At 50.2% G+C, this 17696-nt stretch overlaps 1 protein-coding gene across 3 annotated transcripts in view; it reads right to left on the bottom strand.

Moving 5' to 3' along the window:
- LOC146788775 (protein eva-1 homolog C-like) overlaps positions 1-17696 on the bottom strand; it is a 455975-nt gene that overhangs the window by 133998 nt on the left and 304281 nt on the right. For all 3 annotated transcript variants that reach the window (XM_085630332.1, XM_085630331.1, XM_085630333.1), the window contains 2 exons: positions 8542-8685; positions 2798-2869 (listed from right to left, as the gene is read on the bottom strand). In XM_085630332.1, coding sequence (XP_085486458.1) covers positions 2798-2869; positions 8542-8685 — 216 coding nt within the window. The remainder of the gene's footprint in view (positions 1-2797; positions 2870-8541; positions 8686-17696) is intronic.

Raw genomic sequence — 17696 nt, forward strand, 5'->3', positions numbered from 1 at the left:
TCTTCTGCCCTCTGAGATCGAACACTTCCTTTCACATGGACATCCCTGCCAAAGAACGAGTTGAAATGCAAGTGTTCAACAATCCAGCCAGACCCACCTTCTCTTACCTCCGGAAGCGGACGGCCGCCACCCTAACAGTGGCCCTGTCCGTCATCAACATCACTGGGTCTGTATGCCTCGAAGGCCTGGGGGCACAGCTGGTGGGCCACAGCTCCTGCCTCATCACCCGAACATTGGACTCAGTTGACCCACCCTCCTTTGTTGCCTCCCCGAATATGTACTTCGTCTGTGGTACTAAGGCCTACACCTGGCTTCCGAAAGGTTGGGGAGGCACCTGCTACATCGCCTTTGTCCTTCCTCCGACGTATGTGGCTCCAGCAAACCATCACCGACAGAAACGGGCCAAAGACATTGTGCAGGCCGACTCCACCGGAGCACAGTTCATGGACGCAGTCAAAGGCCTTGTTCCACTCTGGGGTCCAATGGCAAACAGCCGTGCCATCCGCCACTTAACCCAGGCAGTCGAAACGGCAATGAACATTACAGCTGGCGCCCTCGCCAACAACACCGCTGAGCTTCAGGCCGTCCGCCTGGTGGCTCTCCAGAACCGCCTTGTTCTAGACGTGGTTCTGGCAGATCGTGGAGGAGCATGCCGCATCATTGGGTCCAGCTGTTGTACCTACGTACCGGATAACTCACCCTCAGTCTACAAAGCAATTGAACATCTCCACAGACTGTCCGCAGAGGTTCATCAAGAACAAGAAGAATGGTCACTGGGGAGTTGGTTTTGGGACACTATTAAAGGTTGGGGATGGAGGCTGTTTTCATTTATCCTGATACCGATTGTGATACTATGTGGATGTTGCTTGGGGATTCAGTGTCTGCCACCTTTATGTTCGCTTTTTATGAACTGCATCTGCCCTAAGACTTTGGACTTTGAAACCGAGCGGATGAAAGCTCTGAACGAGGTGGAGGTACGGGGTATTATGGGGATAGATCCAAACTAGGCAAGCTGGCGAGACATGTTAAAAGGGAGGACTGTGGAAATTTAGCGTGCAAACTGAACATTATCTGCGCCATCTTGCCTCTCCCCAGCGCCACGCACAACGAATGCACGGCCGCCATTTTAGGCACCCCACTCTCTCCCCGCTCACTCTCGACCGCCAGCGCTTTCCCCTGGCGCTGCAAGCATCCCCCCGCGCGCCGGCCACCCCCGCTCTCTCATACAGGCCATAAACCCTCTCCTTCTGCGCGACCCTGCTACGGAACCACTTCCAACCGACAACCCATACATGGTCATGCCTCTCCTTTGATAACCCCCTTCCTCTGCGCCCCATTGTCTGAACTGGTCCCAGGCCATCACCTAGCCCTGCGGATGCAGCTTACTGCCCCTACTGTAAGGGAAACACCCCACATCAAAGGGATTACAGTAGATCAAAGCCCCTACCCCCTGAGACCCGGCCAGTTGCACACACCCCCGGGAATTAGCGGAATTCCCTGCTGCGCGATAGCCATCTCCCACTGCGGGTAGGGTGGGTACTTCTACTGTATCTATGTGTGGGATCAGATCTGAGCCGGGGCTTCAGGGGATGTTCTTTCAGGCATCAAGGGAATCTCAAGAATGTACTATATGTAATAAAGCAATAAACCAGTGTATAAGAGACCAGGTCTCAGAGATGCAGTTAGAGCACCTCGTGACGATACCTTGCTGTCTGATCTGATGTGTTCTGCTCCGACGGAATAAAACTTTGTTTCCTGCCTTCCAGTCTCCGGCGCCTGCCTCTTTCATTGGTAAATTATCGAGTGGTATAAGAGGCGATTACCGCCGGGCAAATACTTGAAAGGTTATCGACTGAAACTGCCGCTACCATTTAACACACTGACTCCCAGTCCTGGGTTTAGATAGGTCTAGGTCCCCCCACAAGCCACCACTGACGCCCAGTCCTGGGTTTAGGCCAGTCCAGGTCACCCCACAAGCCACCACTGACTCCCAGTCCTGTGTTTAGGTCAGGCCAGATCCCGCCACAAGCCACCACTGACTCCCAGTCCTGGGTTTAGATTAGTCCAGGTCACCCCACAAGCCACCACTGATTCCCAGTCCTGGGTTTAGGTCAATCCAGGTTCCACCACAAGCCACCACTGACTCCCAGTCCTGGGTTTAGGTCAGTCCAGGTTCCACCACAAGCCACCACTGACTCCCAGTCCTGGGTTTAGGTCAATCCAGGTTCCACCACAAGCCACCACTGACTCCCAGTCCTGGGTTTAGATAGGTCTAGGTCCCCCCACAAGCCACCACTGACGCCCAGTCCTGGGTTTAGGCCAGTCCAGGTCACCCCACAAGCCACCACTGACTCCCAGTCCTGTGTTTAGGTCAGGCCAGATCCCGCCACAAGCCACCACTGACTCCCAGTCCTGGGTTTAGATTAGTCCAGGTCACCCCACAAGCCACCGCTGACTCCCAGTTTAGGTCAGGCCAGATCCCACCACAAGCCACCACTGACTCCCAGTCCTTGGTTTAGGTCAGTCCAGGTCCCGCCACAAGCCACCACTGACTCCCAGTCCTGTGTTTAGGTGAGGCCAGATCCCACCACAAGCCACCACTGACTCACAGTCCTGTGTTTAGGTGAGGCCAGATCCCACCACAAGCCACCACTGACTCCCAGCCCTTGGTTTAGATCAGTCCAGGTCCCACCACAAGCCACCACTGACTCCCAGTCCTTGGTTTAGATCAGTCCAGGTCCCACCACAAGCCACCACTGACTCCCAGTCCTGGGCTTAGGTCACTTCTTCCACTCACCATGTGTGTAGTCAGAGAGGGCGAAGGGGTCAGGGGAGTCACGGCCCACCTCCTCCAGCAGCTGTCTGGGCACTGAAAGAAAAGTGCAGGGTGTGAAAGAGGGAAGCAGTACCAGACCCCAGAGAACTTGTCAAGTCAGACTCTGAAGGACAAGAGCAGCGCAGACATGTGTGAGTGCAAATATGGAATATATGCTTCCACAGGCCGGTGTGGACAGAAGCATGACAACAGAAGTCCCTGTCGTGCAGTAGCTGAAGCCTGCTCTTTATGGCTGGTGGAGCCGATCATGTTTTGAATGTGAACATCAGGGGTGCTATGGTCCTGGATTGAGGCACACTGGCAGATCTGTGCCTCTGTGTGTGTTAGTCTCTGCACTCGAACAGCCAGGGCGCTGCAGGCCATGGACGAGGAGCGATGGCAGGACTAGGAGCCAAGTGTACAAAGGTATTTTGCGATGGCAGACCCAGCGGTTCACAACATCTCTAGCTTTGCAACTGCAAAATGCACGCGTCTTACATTGAAAAAAATGTATGTCGGAAAACATTTCCAACTTGTAAAATGGGTTTTGTTGCCCAATCCCATTTGGACACCTCCCAATCTACATTTCGCACACACCACTGCACCAAAACCGCCCTGATGGCAGCCACCAACGACATCAGACCCTCCTTGACCAAGGAGAAACAGCAGCCGTGATCCTCCTCGACCTCTCAGAAGCACTCAACACTGTATCCCACCACATCTTGATCAAAAGACTACATCACATCAAAATCCAACGAGATCCCCTCAAGTGGATTGCATCCTTTCTCACTGGAAGAACCCAGAGAGAAGGCTTGTTCCTCAGCCCCATGCTGTCCAACACTTACATGACCCCTCAGGCCAACATCGTCAGAGCCCATGGAACAAACATTATATCCTATGTAGACGACACCAAAGTCATCCTCTCGCACTCTGAAGGCCCCACCATCATGAGAGGCAACTTCCACAGGTGTATGATGAACATCACCGAGTGGATGAAAAATAACTGACTGAAACTCAACATAGACAAAGCAGAAGTGCTGAGCTCTGGTAACAACACCTTTTGGTGGAACGACTCCTGGTGGCCTCCCAAAACTAGGACCCTCACCCACTCCGTGAGATCATGCTCTTGACCTCAGCATTATCCTGCACAGCAAACTCAACTTGAAAAGCAGGATCAACACAGTTTCATCTGCCTGCTTCCTCACTTCTTGCATGCTCTGGAAAATCTATAAATGGCTCCCCATCAAAACCAGACAAACCCTCATTCAAGCCCTAGTCACCAGCCGCCTGGACTACAGCAACACACTCTATTCAGGAATTAACACTTGCTTCCAGAAGAGACTGCAAACCATACAGAAATCAGTGGCCAGACTCATCCTCGACATCCCCAAAAGGACCTCCGTCACCTGTCAACTCATGGAACTGCACTGGCTCCCCATACAGAAGAGATGTCAATTTAAGCTGCTGATCCACACCTACCAAGCCCTGCACAACCAAGGCCCAGCCGACATCAACCACCGCATGAACTTCTACGAGCACTAAAGACACCTGCTCAGGAATGAGGTGCCTTGGCAGGACTCTGCCTCTGTGTGTGGGGGCATGTACTGGGAGACGGAGGGCGCTGTAGTTCAGTGTTGAGGTGGATTGGAAGGACTCTGCCTCTGTGTGTAGGCGCATGTACTGGGAGACGGAGGGCGCTGCAGTTCAGTGTTGAGGTGCATTGGCAGGACTCTACCTCTGTGTGTAGGCGTATGTACTGGGAGACGGAGGGCGCTGTAGTTCAGTGTTGAGGTGCATTGGCAGGACTCTACCCTTGTGTGCAGGTGCATGAACTGGGAGGCGGAGGGCGCTGTAGTTCAGGAGAGAGTTGTTTTGGCTGGACTCTGCCTCTGTATGTAGGTGCATGTGCTTGGAGACGGAGGGCGCTGTAGTTCATGAATGAGGGACATTGGCAGGACTCTACCTCTGTGTGTAGGCGCATGTACTGGGAGACAGAGGGCGCTGCAGTTCAGTGTTGAGGTGCATTGGCAGGACTCTGCCCTTGTGTGCAGGTGCATGTGCTGGGAGACGGAGGGCACTGCAGTTCAGTGTTGAGGTGCATTGGCAGTACTCTGTCTCTGTATGTAGGTGCATGTGCTGGGAGACGGAGGGCACTGCAGTTCAGTGTTGAGGTGTATTGGCAGGACTCTGCCTCTGTGTGTAGGCGCATGTACTGGGAGACGGAGGGCACTGCAGTTCAGTGTTGAGGTGCATTGGCAGGACTCTACCTCTGTTTGTAGGCGTATGTACTGGGAGACGGAGGGCGCTGTAGTTCAGTGTTGAGGTGCATTGGCAGGACTCTACCCTTGTGTGCAGGTGCATGTACTGGGAGGCGGAGGGCGCTGTAGTTCAGGAGAGAGTTGTTTTGGCTGGACTCTGCCTCTGTATGTAGGTGCATGTGCTTGGAGACGGAGGGCGCTGTAGTTCATGAATGAGGGACATTGGCAGGACTCTACCTCTGTGTGTAGGCGCATGTACTGGGAGACGGAGGGCGCTGCAGTTCAGTGTTGAGGTGCATTGGCAGGACTCTGCCCTTGTGTGCAGGTGCATGTGCTGGGAGACGGAGGGCACTGCAGTTCAGTGTTGAGGTGCATTGGCAGTACTCTGTCTCTGTATGTAGGTGCATGTGCTGGGAGACGGAGGGCCCTGTAGTTCAGTGTTGAGGTGCATTGGCAGGACTCTGTCTCTGTATGTAGGTGCATGTACTGGGAGATGGAGGGCACCGCAGTTCAGTGTTGAGGTGCATTGGCAGGACTCTGCCTCTGTATGTAGGTACATGTACTGGGAGACAACGGGTGCTGCAGTTCAATGTTGAGGTGCATTGGCAGGACTCTGCTTCTGAATGTAGGTACATGTAATGGGAGACAACGGGCGCTGCAGTTCAATTTTGAGGTGCATTGGCAGGACTCTGACTCTGTATGTAGGTGCATGCACTGGGAGACGGAGGGCGCTGCAGTTCAGTGTTGAGGTGCATTGGCAGGACTCTACCTCTGTGTGTGGGGGCATGTACTGGGAGACGGAGGGCGCTGTAGTTCATGAATGAGGGACATTGGCATGACTACCTCTGTGTGTAGGCGCATGTACTGGGAGACAGAGGGCACTGCAGTTCAGTGTTGAGGTGCATTGGCAGGACTCTACCTCTGTGTGTATGCGCATGTACTGGGAGACGGAGGGTGCTGTAGTTTGTTGTTGAGGTGCATTGGCAGGACTCTGCCGTTGTGTGCAGGTACATGTACTGGGAGACGGAGGGCGCTGTAGTTCAGTGTTGAGGTGCATTGGCAGGACTCTACCTCTGTGTGTGGGTGCATGTACTGGGAGACGGAGGGTGCTGTATTTCAGTGTTGAGGGGCATTGGCAGGACTCTACCTCTGTGTGTAGGCGCATGTACTGGGAGACGGATGTCACTGCAGTTCAGTGTTGAGGTGCATTGGCAGGACTCTACCTCTGTGTGTAGGCGCATGTACTGGGAGACGGAAGGCACTGTAGTTCAGTGTTGAGGTGGATTGGAAGGACTCTGCCTCTATGTGTAGTTCCATGTACTGGGAGATGGAGGGCGCTGTAGTTCATGAATGAGGGACATTGGCAGGACTCTGCCTCTGTGTGTAGGGGCATGTACTGGGAGACGGAGGGCGCTGTAGTTCATGAATGAGGGACATTGGCAGGACTCTACCTCTGTGTGTAGGAGCATGTACTGGGAGATGGAGGGAGCTGTAGTTCATGAATGAGGGACATTGGCAGGACTCTACCTCTGTGTGTAGGCGCATGTACTGGGAGATGGAGGGCACTGTAGTTCATGAATGAGGGACATTGGCAGGACTCTACCTCTGTGTGTAGGCGCATGTACTGGGAGATGGAGGGCGCTGTAGTTCATGAATGAGGGACATTGGCAGGACTCTGCCTCTGTGTGTAGGGGCATGTACTGGGAGACGGAGGGCACTGCAGTTCGGTGTTGAGGTGCATTGGCAGGACTCTGCCTCTGTGTGTAGGGGCATGTACTGGGAGACAACGGGCGCTGCAGTTCAATGTTGAGGTGCATTGGCAGGACTCTGCCTCTGTATGTAGGTGCATGTACTGGGAGACGGAGGGCACAGCAGTTCAGTGTTGAGGTGCATTGGCAGGACTCTGCCCTTGTGTGCAGGTGCATGTGCTGGGAGACGGAGGGCGCTGCAGTTCCGTGTTGAGGTGCATTGGCAGGACTCTGCCCTTGTGTGCAGGAGCATGTGCTGGGAGACGGAGGGCGCTGTAGTTCAGTGTTGAGGTGCATTGGCAGGACTCTGCCTCTGTGTGTAGGCGCATGTACTGGGTGACGGAGGGCGCTGTAGTTCATGAATGAGGTGCATTGGCAGGACTCTGCCTCTGTGTGTAGGCGCATGTACTGGGAGACAGAGGGTGCTGTAGTTCACGAATGAGGGACATTGGCAAGACTCTGCCTCTGTGTGTAGGTGCATGTACTGGGAGACGGAGGGCGCTGTAGTTCAGTGTTGAGGTACATTGGCAGGACTCTGCCTCTGTGTGTAGGCGCATGTACTGGGAGACGGAGGGCGCTGTAGTTCAGTGTTGAGGGGCATTGGCAGGACTCTACCTCTGTGTGTGGGGGCATGTACTGGGAGACCGAGGGCGCTGTAGTTCATGAATGAGGGACATTGGCAAGATTCTGCCTCTGTGTGTAGGTGCATGTACTGGGAGACGGAGGGCGCTGTAGTTCAGTGTTGAGGTGCATTGGCAGGACTCTGCTTCTGTGTGTAGGCGCATGTACTGGGAGACGGAGGGCGCTATAGTTCAGTGTTGAGGGGCATTGGCAGGACTCTACCTCTGTGTGTGGGGGCATGTACTGGGAGACGGAGGGCACTGCAGTTCAGTGTTGAAGTGCATTGGCAGGACTCTGCCTCTGTATGTAGGTGCATGTACTGGGAGACGGAGGGCGCTGCAGTTCAATGTTGAGATGCATTGGCAGGACTCTGCCCTTGTGTGCAGGTGCATGTGCTGGGAGATGGAGGGCACTGCAGTTCAGTCTTGAGGTGCATTGGCAGGACTCTGCCTCTGTGTGTAGGGGCATGTACTGGGAGACGGAGGGCGCTGCAGTTCAATGTTGAGGTGCATTGGCAGGACTCTGCCTCTGAATGTAGGTACATGTAATGGGAGACAACGGGCGCAGCAGTTCAATGTTGAGGTGCATTGGCAGGACTCTGCCTCTGTATGTAGGTGCATGTACTGGGAGACGGAGGGCGCTGCAGTTCAATGTTGAGATGCATTGGCAGGACTCTGCCCTTGTGTGCAGGTGCATGTACTGGGAGATGGAGGGCACTGCAGTTCAGTCTTGAGATGCATTGGCAGGACTCTGCCTCTGTGTGTAGGGGCATGTACTGGGAGACGGAGGGCGCTGCAGTTCAGTCTTGAGATGCATTGGCAGGACTCTGCCTCTGTGTGTAGGGGCATGTACTGGGAGACGGAGGGCACTGCAGTTCAGTGTTGCGGTGCATTGGCAGGACTCTGCCCTTGTGTGCAGGTGCATGTACTGGGAGACGATGGGAGCTGTAGTTCAGGACTGAGTTTTTTTGGTGGGACTCTGCCTCTGTATGTAGGTGCATGTACCGGGAGATGGAGGGCGCTGTACTTCAAGGCCGGGGGCCCTTTCAGTCAATGTCAGTCCCTGGTATTCCGTGGCTCGCAATAAGCCTCACTCTTACCACAGGTGTATGAGACACTGAGCTCCTTCTTGACTCCCAGGAAGCAGGGATCCCCAAAAGTGTAGGCGTCAGCAAGGATGGTGCAGTTTTGCTTCCTGTGGCACTTCCTGGATACCTTCCTGAGGGCAGCTGGAGACAGACATTCTGTAGAGAAAGACAAGGAAACCGGTTACAGGGGGTCCTGGCTCCAAACACTCTCCACTGGAGGATTCCTGCCAGGGGAGTAGCTTAGCCTTTAGATTTTCTGACAATCAGACTGGCATATAATGTTCAGTACATCATACGACAAGGAGGATGCATGAGAGGGGCATTAGCGCCCATGCAAAATGAGAGCAATGCGGAGTGGTAGCAGTTCTAAGGGAGAAAACACAATATTCTTTCAAATAACCAATATTTTGAGGTCTTTCAAAACAGGGAGCGAGAGTGTGTGTGCGTTTTAGTATGTTTGTATGTAAACATCCCTGGTGAAATCAGACTGACATCTCACATGCCCATCTGAAAACACCAGTACCCAACTATTTATCCAAAAATACATGTATTAAGGAGGGTGTAACCCCCCAAACATCCCCCTCAAGCTACACTCCAGGGGCCAGACACAAACACACTGAGTAAACTGGCCACTCACATGCCTCACTCCCCTTCACGTACCCCCACATACAACCCACCAATGGCAACCCTCAGCAATGAAGCTAGGATTGGACACTGCCTGTCCATTCAAACATTTATGTTGTGTTTGTCACCTGTACAAAGCAGAGCTACTTAGGCTGTGACTGGTTTGCTCCAAATAGCAATGACCTATGATTTATCAGCTATGTATCAATGTGTGGAAATGTAAAGACTTTCAAGATGTTGACGTTTAATATCTAAGTGAGAATGGGATCCAAACTTACACTTCACTCACCCGTCTTACCATACATCCCTTCAGCGAGTTAAGCACCCACTCTACAGGTCTGTCTCTAACTCGAATGTCACACATGCTTGTAGCTTTAACTGTAGTTGTTCTGTGAGTGATGGAGCCTGCCCCACTGGGAATGTTCTGCTGGGGATGGAAGAAAGCACATGCTGCCTTCTGTGAGTAAGATCAGCTTGCACCAGACTGCGCGTGCTGCCTCCTGTGAGCGAGGGACGCTTGCGCCAGTCTGCCCCACTGGGTCTATTCCACAGGGGATGAAATACTGCACGTGCTGCCTCCTGTGAGCGAGGGATGGTTGCGCCAGTCTGCCCCGCTGGGTCTGTTCCGCTGGAGATAGAAGACTGCGCGTGCTGCCTCCTGTGAGCGAGAGACGCTTGCGCCAGTCTGTTCCTCTGGGTCTGTTATGCTGAGAACGGAAGACTGCATGTGCTGTTTCCTGTGAGCGAGGAAAGATTGTATCAGTCTGTCCCTCTGGGTCTGTTCCTCTGGAGATAGAAGACTGCACGTGCTGCCTCCTATGAGCGAGGGACGCTTGCGCCAGTCTGCCCTTCTGGGTCTATTCCAAAGGGGATGAAATCCTGCACGTGCTGCCTCCTGTGAGTGAGGGATGGTTGCGCCAGTCTGCCCTGCTGGGTCTGCAAAGCAGAGGATGGAAGACTGCGCGTGCTGCCTTCTGTGAGCTATGGGCGTATGTCTGTATGTGTCCTGTGATGGGGAATCTTGTACTGCTGCTGCCGTACCTATCTTTGTCCTCTGCAGAAGGAAACTTGCACTCTTTCTGTCCAAGGTATACCTCTTCTATAAATGAGGAGTTTTTCACTGTTGAATTAAGGTGTTTCCATTGCTTATGAATTGAAAAAAGGATCGACAGATATATATATTATATATACTATGTGATTTTATTACCCATATTAGATATATAACTTTGTTTTACCAGCTGCATTTTTTCATTAGTATGGCATGAATTTGTTTAAAAATTACAAGATGTCTGTATCAATCCAGGATTAGCAAGTAAAAGTATTGTCTTTATGTTTACTTGTGCCTAAAGTGGGATGGGCTATATATACTCACAATTGTATGGAACCAATCAGATTGAAAATGGCTTCTGTGAAGCCGAAACGCGTCTCTCTGGTTGTGGGTCGAGGGAGAACCGAGAAAATAAAAAGTGCCATATCCTGACAGCCTCGAGTACGTGCCTTCTTCTTTTGGAGCAGGATGGTGTGTTCATTCAAAGTCAGCGTTAGCGGTTCAAACGCTGTCCACGTAACACCAGTCAGTTGTGGCTCTCCCCATTGACCGCATTTTCTTGGAGGAGCATGGGAGTGCCAATAGGTGGAGCCGCCAGGGTGTGTGCCAGGAAGAGGACCGAGGATGACAGCAGTTGGGAGACCAAGATCCCGCAGCGGGCGGCCTATCGACTGCCAGCACGGGGTCCGCATTTCCCCACTCTAGAAATGCCTTGCCCAGGAGTCTGGCGCCCTCTGGTGACCGGGCACCGCGGACACCTATGTGGAAGCGGTGAGGACTGTTTGGCATATTCGATTTTTAGGTCTCGGCTAGGCAGCACATGCGCTATCTCGTCGAGAGATGCTGTATACAGTTTAGTGGTGGAAGCTCCGCCCACTTTCCAACCATCTTTGTGATTGGCTGAAATCCTAAATGCTGCAATCTGATTGGTTTTCAGCAACTTAATCCCGCCTCCTGACAGCCATGTCGTCATTTTTCTCCTGCCATAGCTATCGGCCCCTTTACTTTCAAAACGTTTTTGTTCTCCTGCCTCCCCCTGTTCCCTCCCGTAGTCCGTGGCTTCTCTGCCCACCACCACCCCCCTCCTACGCTTAATCGTACCTTCTTCGAGGCATGCACTTTTATTTACAATGCAATAGGTCTCGCTTAAACACAAGTCCTATTGCATTTATAAATGCCTGTTTTATGCTGGGATTGGCTGGGGGAGTTCGCACTCTATTTTGCCTGACCTGTCCACAACACATGCGCATACAACGTTTTTCATGCTGAAGGAGTTACGTTGATGTTTGCAACACGGGCCAATTCACGGCGGAAGGCAGAGACAGCACAAGCAGGGAAACGAAACAGGACAAACATGCCACTAACACTCTCTTCCCGGTTGTGGGGCACCAGTGCAGGGCAGAGGGCTGCACGCATTCTTGTTATGGGAAAGCTCGCCTCTCTTTGTGGCATGACGGGGAGAGCGGGGCACTTCCTTTAGTGGAAGCGTGCACTAGTGCGATGGGCAGCTCCCGAGTAAACTTTATGCATACTTTCTGTTGAGCTGTTGGAGAAACTTGAGCAGGCTCCGCTGTGCCCGGGCCTCCCACCTCCAGAAACTCATCCATACACTCTGGGTGGCAGACACTGTGCACCAGGGCACTCACTCCTTCAGCTGCACACATCGCTCGCCGACGCTCCCCTTGTCACTCCCGAGCTGCAGTGTGCACCAGTGCACACAGTCCAACTGAAGCTCCTCTGGGAATCCCCAGATCGCAGTGTGCAGACCCCACTGGCCACCCCCTCAGCGGCACTCATAGTCCCACCTAAGATCCCCCTGGAAACTCCCGGGCTGCAGTGGGCACCCCTCCAGGTGCTGCCGAAGCTCCTCTGGGCACTACCGGGCTGCACCCTCGGCGGCACTCCTTGGCCCGTGATCAGCAGTACATCTGTTCCCCATCTCACCCACTGTCAACATTTGAAACATCTCCTAGGGGGAGGGCGGATGGGGCAGGAAAAGGTCTATTACATTTGTTTTTTGATTCAGATTACTTCATTGTAGATACTCGCAACATAAGTTAAACATATTGTGTCCACTCATCATTGCGTGTGTCCACTCATCATTACGTGTGTCCACCTCCCGTTACTAAGAGAAAAATTGGTTTCGCTCAGTAGTTTGAAAACATTTCACTAAATGCCGTTCCCACCGGTCGTTAACATATTTTGTTTAAATTTGTCGCTCTCCTAATCCCGCCTTCCCGCCCACCCTCTCGACTCTCGCCCCAAAGTTTTGCTTACGAAGGAGGAATCTGCCCTTCTAATTAAGGGAGAGTTGTCAATTTGCAAGTACACCTGCTTTGTACACGAATGGCAACCCCAGGCACTGACACAGTGCACATCTGTGCCCCCTTATAGTATTTTGTATGATCTTTGATGCAGATCACAAGGACACGAGTAAAGATACGAACGGGAGACACTGAAAGGTTTTAGATAACGTTGCACATGACTAAGGGCATAACAGGGCTCACGTGCTGTACTTTTATGAAAACTTTGGGGATTAAGCGTGCCTAAAAGCAGCTAAGTGTGTAATTTACACCTATGTCTGGTCCACCAACAACATTTCAGCATTTCTGACCAACGCGTGCTGAGTTACTGCCTGTACCGTGTTCAAGAACTTGCTGTTCTTGTACTTTCTCCATTGGGACCTGTTTTTCTAATCCTTCATCCGCGCAATTTACTCGGTGTATAAAGCGTCAATGCTTCGCTTTTGAACATTTCATATATGATTTTTCCCTTAACTTTTGTTTTCCTTAACTTTTGTTTTCCTTCTATATAAATGTTTTACAAGAAATGGTTCCCCTTTCTACCCAAAATCCTTGAAAAGTGAAAGGAGAGGAAAACAATTTCTTCCCTGTTCTGAGACGTGTGGCCTGGTTATCAGGATACATGAGCTGTGTAGAGAAGTATGGCAAATGCCTTGTAAAATACAACTGTTCCACGCTTTTGTGTTGCAGTTCCATTACCCCTCTCAGGTAGTTTCTGATATGTTAGTTAGAATCTATGAACAAAACTGGACAAACAGAAGCGCGCTGGGTTGAGTATGCTGTCCTTTATTAGGTCTCGCTTAGCGATGCAGCTCATGCGCTACTCGGCTTGGCGAGACCTATAGTGATCGGTTTGGTGGCCGAAGGGGGACAGGGATGTGCACGCTCACGGCGCCCGAACAGCCCATGTGCACGCTTACTCGTCTCTTAACTTTCGAGCGCTCCCATCGCGGACAGCACATCGAGGAGCTGGTCGCACTCGCATGCATCACGGGCCTGCAGCTATATGCGCGCAACCCCTCGCGCCTCTATTCTGCAGTGTGTGCCGGACCCCATGGGAAGGGCGGTAATTGAGCTCGTGGTGACTCAGGCCGCAGGAAGGGCGTTCGCCTTGGCTGAGTGAATTTCTTGGATTAAAGCCATCCGTCCACCACTCCCTCGTTGTTCTGGAGAGGGCTCCAGTCACACAACATGATGGTGGCGATACGGCACGGACGCGAGGAAAGGAGGCGATCGCTGGTGTCGATCTACTGTGTATGGCTCCTGGCCCCCGTAGTCAGTACTGAGGGTGAGAATTCACTTCTTTCCATTTTATTTTGAAGCTAAATATAAAAAAGGAAGTAATCGTACCACGACATTAGCACAAGTAAAGCAGAACATCATTTTTCATGTATTGTGTCATAAACCTAAGTATTCTCAGTCTGTTGACCATCTTACGTGGCACATACTTCTAACAGAACTGTGTATCTACAACTCAACAAGCATTAAACCAATTTGTCATAAACCAATTTAGTGTATATTTTCAGGCCGCTTATGAATGGATCTCGCATTTTTTTTTACTTTTCTGTCTTGGTATGTGCCTGTGCTGAAAACGTTTCCATTAAAGCGTTTGAGGGGGGTAGGGATTTTTCTTCAGCGGGCCTTTGCTTCTTTCTTACAGTGCCCGTAAGGAGCATATGATTAGTGTTGGGCTTTAAAAGGGGAACTACTTACATCTAAACTACCCAGTTGTCTATAAGGCACATAATACTGCACATTGGACCTTTGTAAGTGACCTCGATTTTGAGAGCTCAGGGTAAGCCAGATGCGTAAACAAGAAGAGATAACTTGCCCAGGACAACACCATGTGCTACAATGTTTACTGGATAGTCCTTTTAAACAAGCATTTGCAATGCAATAGGTCTCGCATTTGTGAGAGTTTAATCTATTGGCATTTTAAATAACAATACCTATTATTTATATGTTTTGAAAACCTGCAAGCGGTGTGTAAACACGCACTTTGTACTTATAGTTGTTGCTAACAAGAAGCAAGGCTGGCAGTAACTGCGCCTCTTTTACTGCCAGTCTTGCTTCTCGTAAGCAAGGGGTATAAGTGCAAAGTGCATGTTTACTCACTGCTTGCAGGTTCTCAAAACACATAGATAAAAGGCATTGTCATTTACAATGCCAATAGCTCAATCTATCGCAAATGCGAGACCTATTGCATTGCAAATGCTTGTTTGTATTAGTTTCTGCGTGTGAATTGCTGCTGTGAATATGCTGTCCTTTTTTTGTATTAGTTTCTGCGTGTGAATTGCTGCTGTGAGTATGCTGTCCTTTTTTTGTATTAGTTTCTGCGTGTGATTTCCTGCTGTGAGTATGCTGTCCTTTTTTTGTATTCATTTCTGTGTGTGAATTGCTGCTGTGAGTATGCTGTCCTTTTTTTGTATTTGTTTCTGTGTGTGAATTGCTGCTGTGGGGACACGTCATGCTATGTTTATGTAGGCGTGCTGTGGCATCAAATTACATTCTTCACTTGGAAAAGGCAAACATACATACACTTGGATGCCAATTCTACGATGACCAGAACCTTGATAGAGCAGTCCGGCCCGCCGGTAATGTGTTCTCTTAGTGGGTGCCTCGTTTCTTGTTTGCTTGATCTATGCATGTGTACTGCAACAACAAATGACACTGGTTCCACCTATATGGCCGCTGGGCGTGTAGCACGGGCAGAAGCAGGCGGTGTACTGTTGCAACCCAAACAGGAAACTAAATGAAACTCACGAGGGGCTCTACAAGCTTTGCATTCCACCGTGAAGTGAATGTAATTAGGTGCCATGGTATGTGCACATAGTTACAGCATGGCATGCATCTGTAGATGCAATGCTCACAGATGACATAACAATTCATTTACCTAATAGATTCAACTGAGCGGTATTTAATTATTCATTTCATCCAGCATACCGCCACACCTTTCTTTTTAAATAAGTTGCATTTCCGCGTTTTACTGTAATTTCATCTGTGCGCATTGTATCTACAGATGCGTACCATGCTGTAATTATGTGTACATGCCATGGCACCTAACTACATTCACTTCACGCGTGGAATGCAAAGCATTTCGAGCAGCGGGTGCCTTTCATTTACTTTCCCACATGGGTTCCCGCAGTGCACCGCCTGCTCCTCTCTTGTCTTCATTTAAGTTGCCATCTGACCAGAAGAGGAAATACTATTAAATTTAATCCCAGGCCAATACTGGTGATTATTGCATGCAGTTTTTGTAATTTTGATATCAGTCTTGTGAATAATACCATCAGGTAAACATCAGGCAAAACAGCCTCAGTTGGCAGTGAACCTGATTCTGAAATCCATCACTATGTGACGTGGTTCAGAAAACTTTGCATTATTTTCACTTGTGTCTGCTATCTTTCTTTGGACACCAGAATTAATTCTCAGTTTCACTCAGTCCTTGTTAGGTCTCGCCTAGAGAACGCAGCGCAAGTGCTGCTTCGCCTTGGCGAGACTATTGTTGTCGGTTTGGTGCGCAATGGGAGACAAACCATGTGCGCGCATGGACAGGCGATGTGCATGCACATGGCGTCTCCTCTCTGCCTTACACGCTCCCACCACGTGCTCACACCCTATACAAGGCAGACACACGCTTGTTTTCCATTGCGAAACGCAAGCATAGGGACCGGAGATATGCATGTGTGCTTTAATGCGGAAACAGCTTGTTAGTGTAATTGTGGGCGTTTTGCTTTCTAGATTTGATCTGAAGCACTATACACTGAGGTTTCTCGCTCTGTTGTGCATGGAGTATTTGTTTCGTTTTCGAAACATGTTAGGAATGTTCCTCGTTCACCCTGTGCTAACACATCTCCCTTGGCCTGCCCGCGCCCGGGCACGCCTTTTGCTGCCTGATATATTTGCGCCTGTCTTCAAATGCACAGACCTCTGCCCTGAGGTGGGGAGACAGTGGCACCTGAGATGAGACAAACTCCAGCATGTGCCCATTTTTGTGGGGTTCTTTTGCTTCCTTTCATCTCCAAGCAGGCCCTCCCCTGTCTCTGCCCCCACTGTAAACTATTTACACACAAATGCAATCGAAGATTTTGTTATTTTTGTTTCTTTTCAAACAGCAGTCAAGGATTCTCGTGCAGCGGGGGCTCATCTCCAAACAAGCCTTTCTTCCTAACTCACTGACCCCACCAAGGCCCCTTTTGTGATCTGCTTTTCAATGCGTAAGACACAACAACACACCTTGCATAACTTTAGACCTCTGCTAGCTACAGGGCATGTAATTGGTGCATGCAAGTTAAACGACTAAAAACCTATGCTCCATTAAACCCCATTAGCATCCAAGAGTAATAATCTCGACTGGTTCGCCCAAATGAGCTTTTCGATACTGTGGGAGCTATAATTCTGGAAGCCATTTAGAAAGGCAGCCTTTTTGTATTGCTTTATTTCAGTGTATTAAAATTTAGGCCGCCTTTTCATTAATCATATTTTTTTTTACACGTGCCTATTTTATACTGTTTAGTTTGGCAGTTTAGAAAATCAAATCAAATTGCGTTTCAGCGGCATTACACCCTAATCCCCAGCCAAATGATTTGTCCGAAGTTAACATGAAGCACTCAGGATGTATTGTTTAACGTAAACACTAGTTTAAATAAAATGGCGCCTGAGGACTCGTTCTCCAATTGCAGCACCTATCTGTGTTGGCCTGCTCTGGACGGACTTGAATCTAGTTTGATAAAACACATCCTCCGTAGGCTGACACAAAAATGAAAACAAAATCGCAGCGTGGAAATTGACGGGACAGCGTGTGCTGTAACACTAAACATTTACCGTAAAACAAATTCAAAGAGCAATGGAGTGCTGTGGGGCCAAATGAATGGGCGCTATATAAATAGCCACAGTATAAAATAACATTACAGCGGTGGACATTTGCTCTACGTTGCTTAAGAGCTGCCTAGCCAGTCTTCAAACATATGTATTTTACAATACATTGAATAGTACAAATTTTCTGCTTTAAGTTTCACAAAATAAGTTTGTACTCTTTAAGTTTAAGTATGGCCTTAAGGGATACATACATTTTCCCACAACTTTTCAGTCACACTAGCATACAAGCATTTGCAATGCAATAGGTTTGGCATTTACATGAGTTTGAGCTATTGACATTGCAAATGACAATGCCTTTTATATTTGTTTTCGTT

The sequence above is a fragment of the Triturus cristatus genome, chromosome 10 (assembly GCF_964204655.1).
Source record: "Triturus cristatus chromosome 10, aTriCri1.1, whole genome shotgun sequence".
In the NCBI taxonomy this organism is placed as follows: Eukaryota; Metazoa; Chordata; class Amphibia; order Caudata; family Salamandridae; genus Triturus; species Triturus cristatus.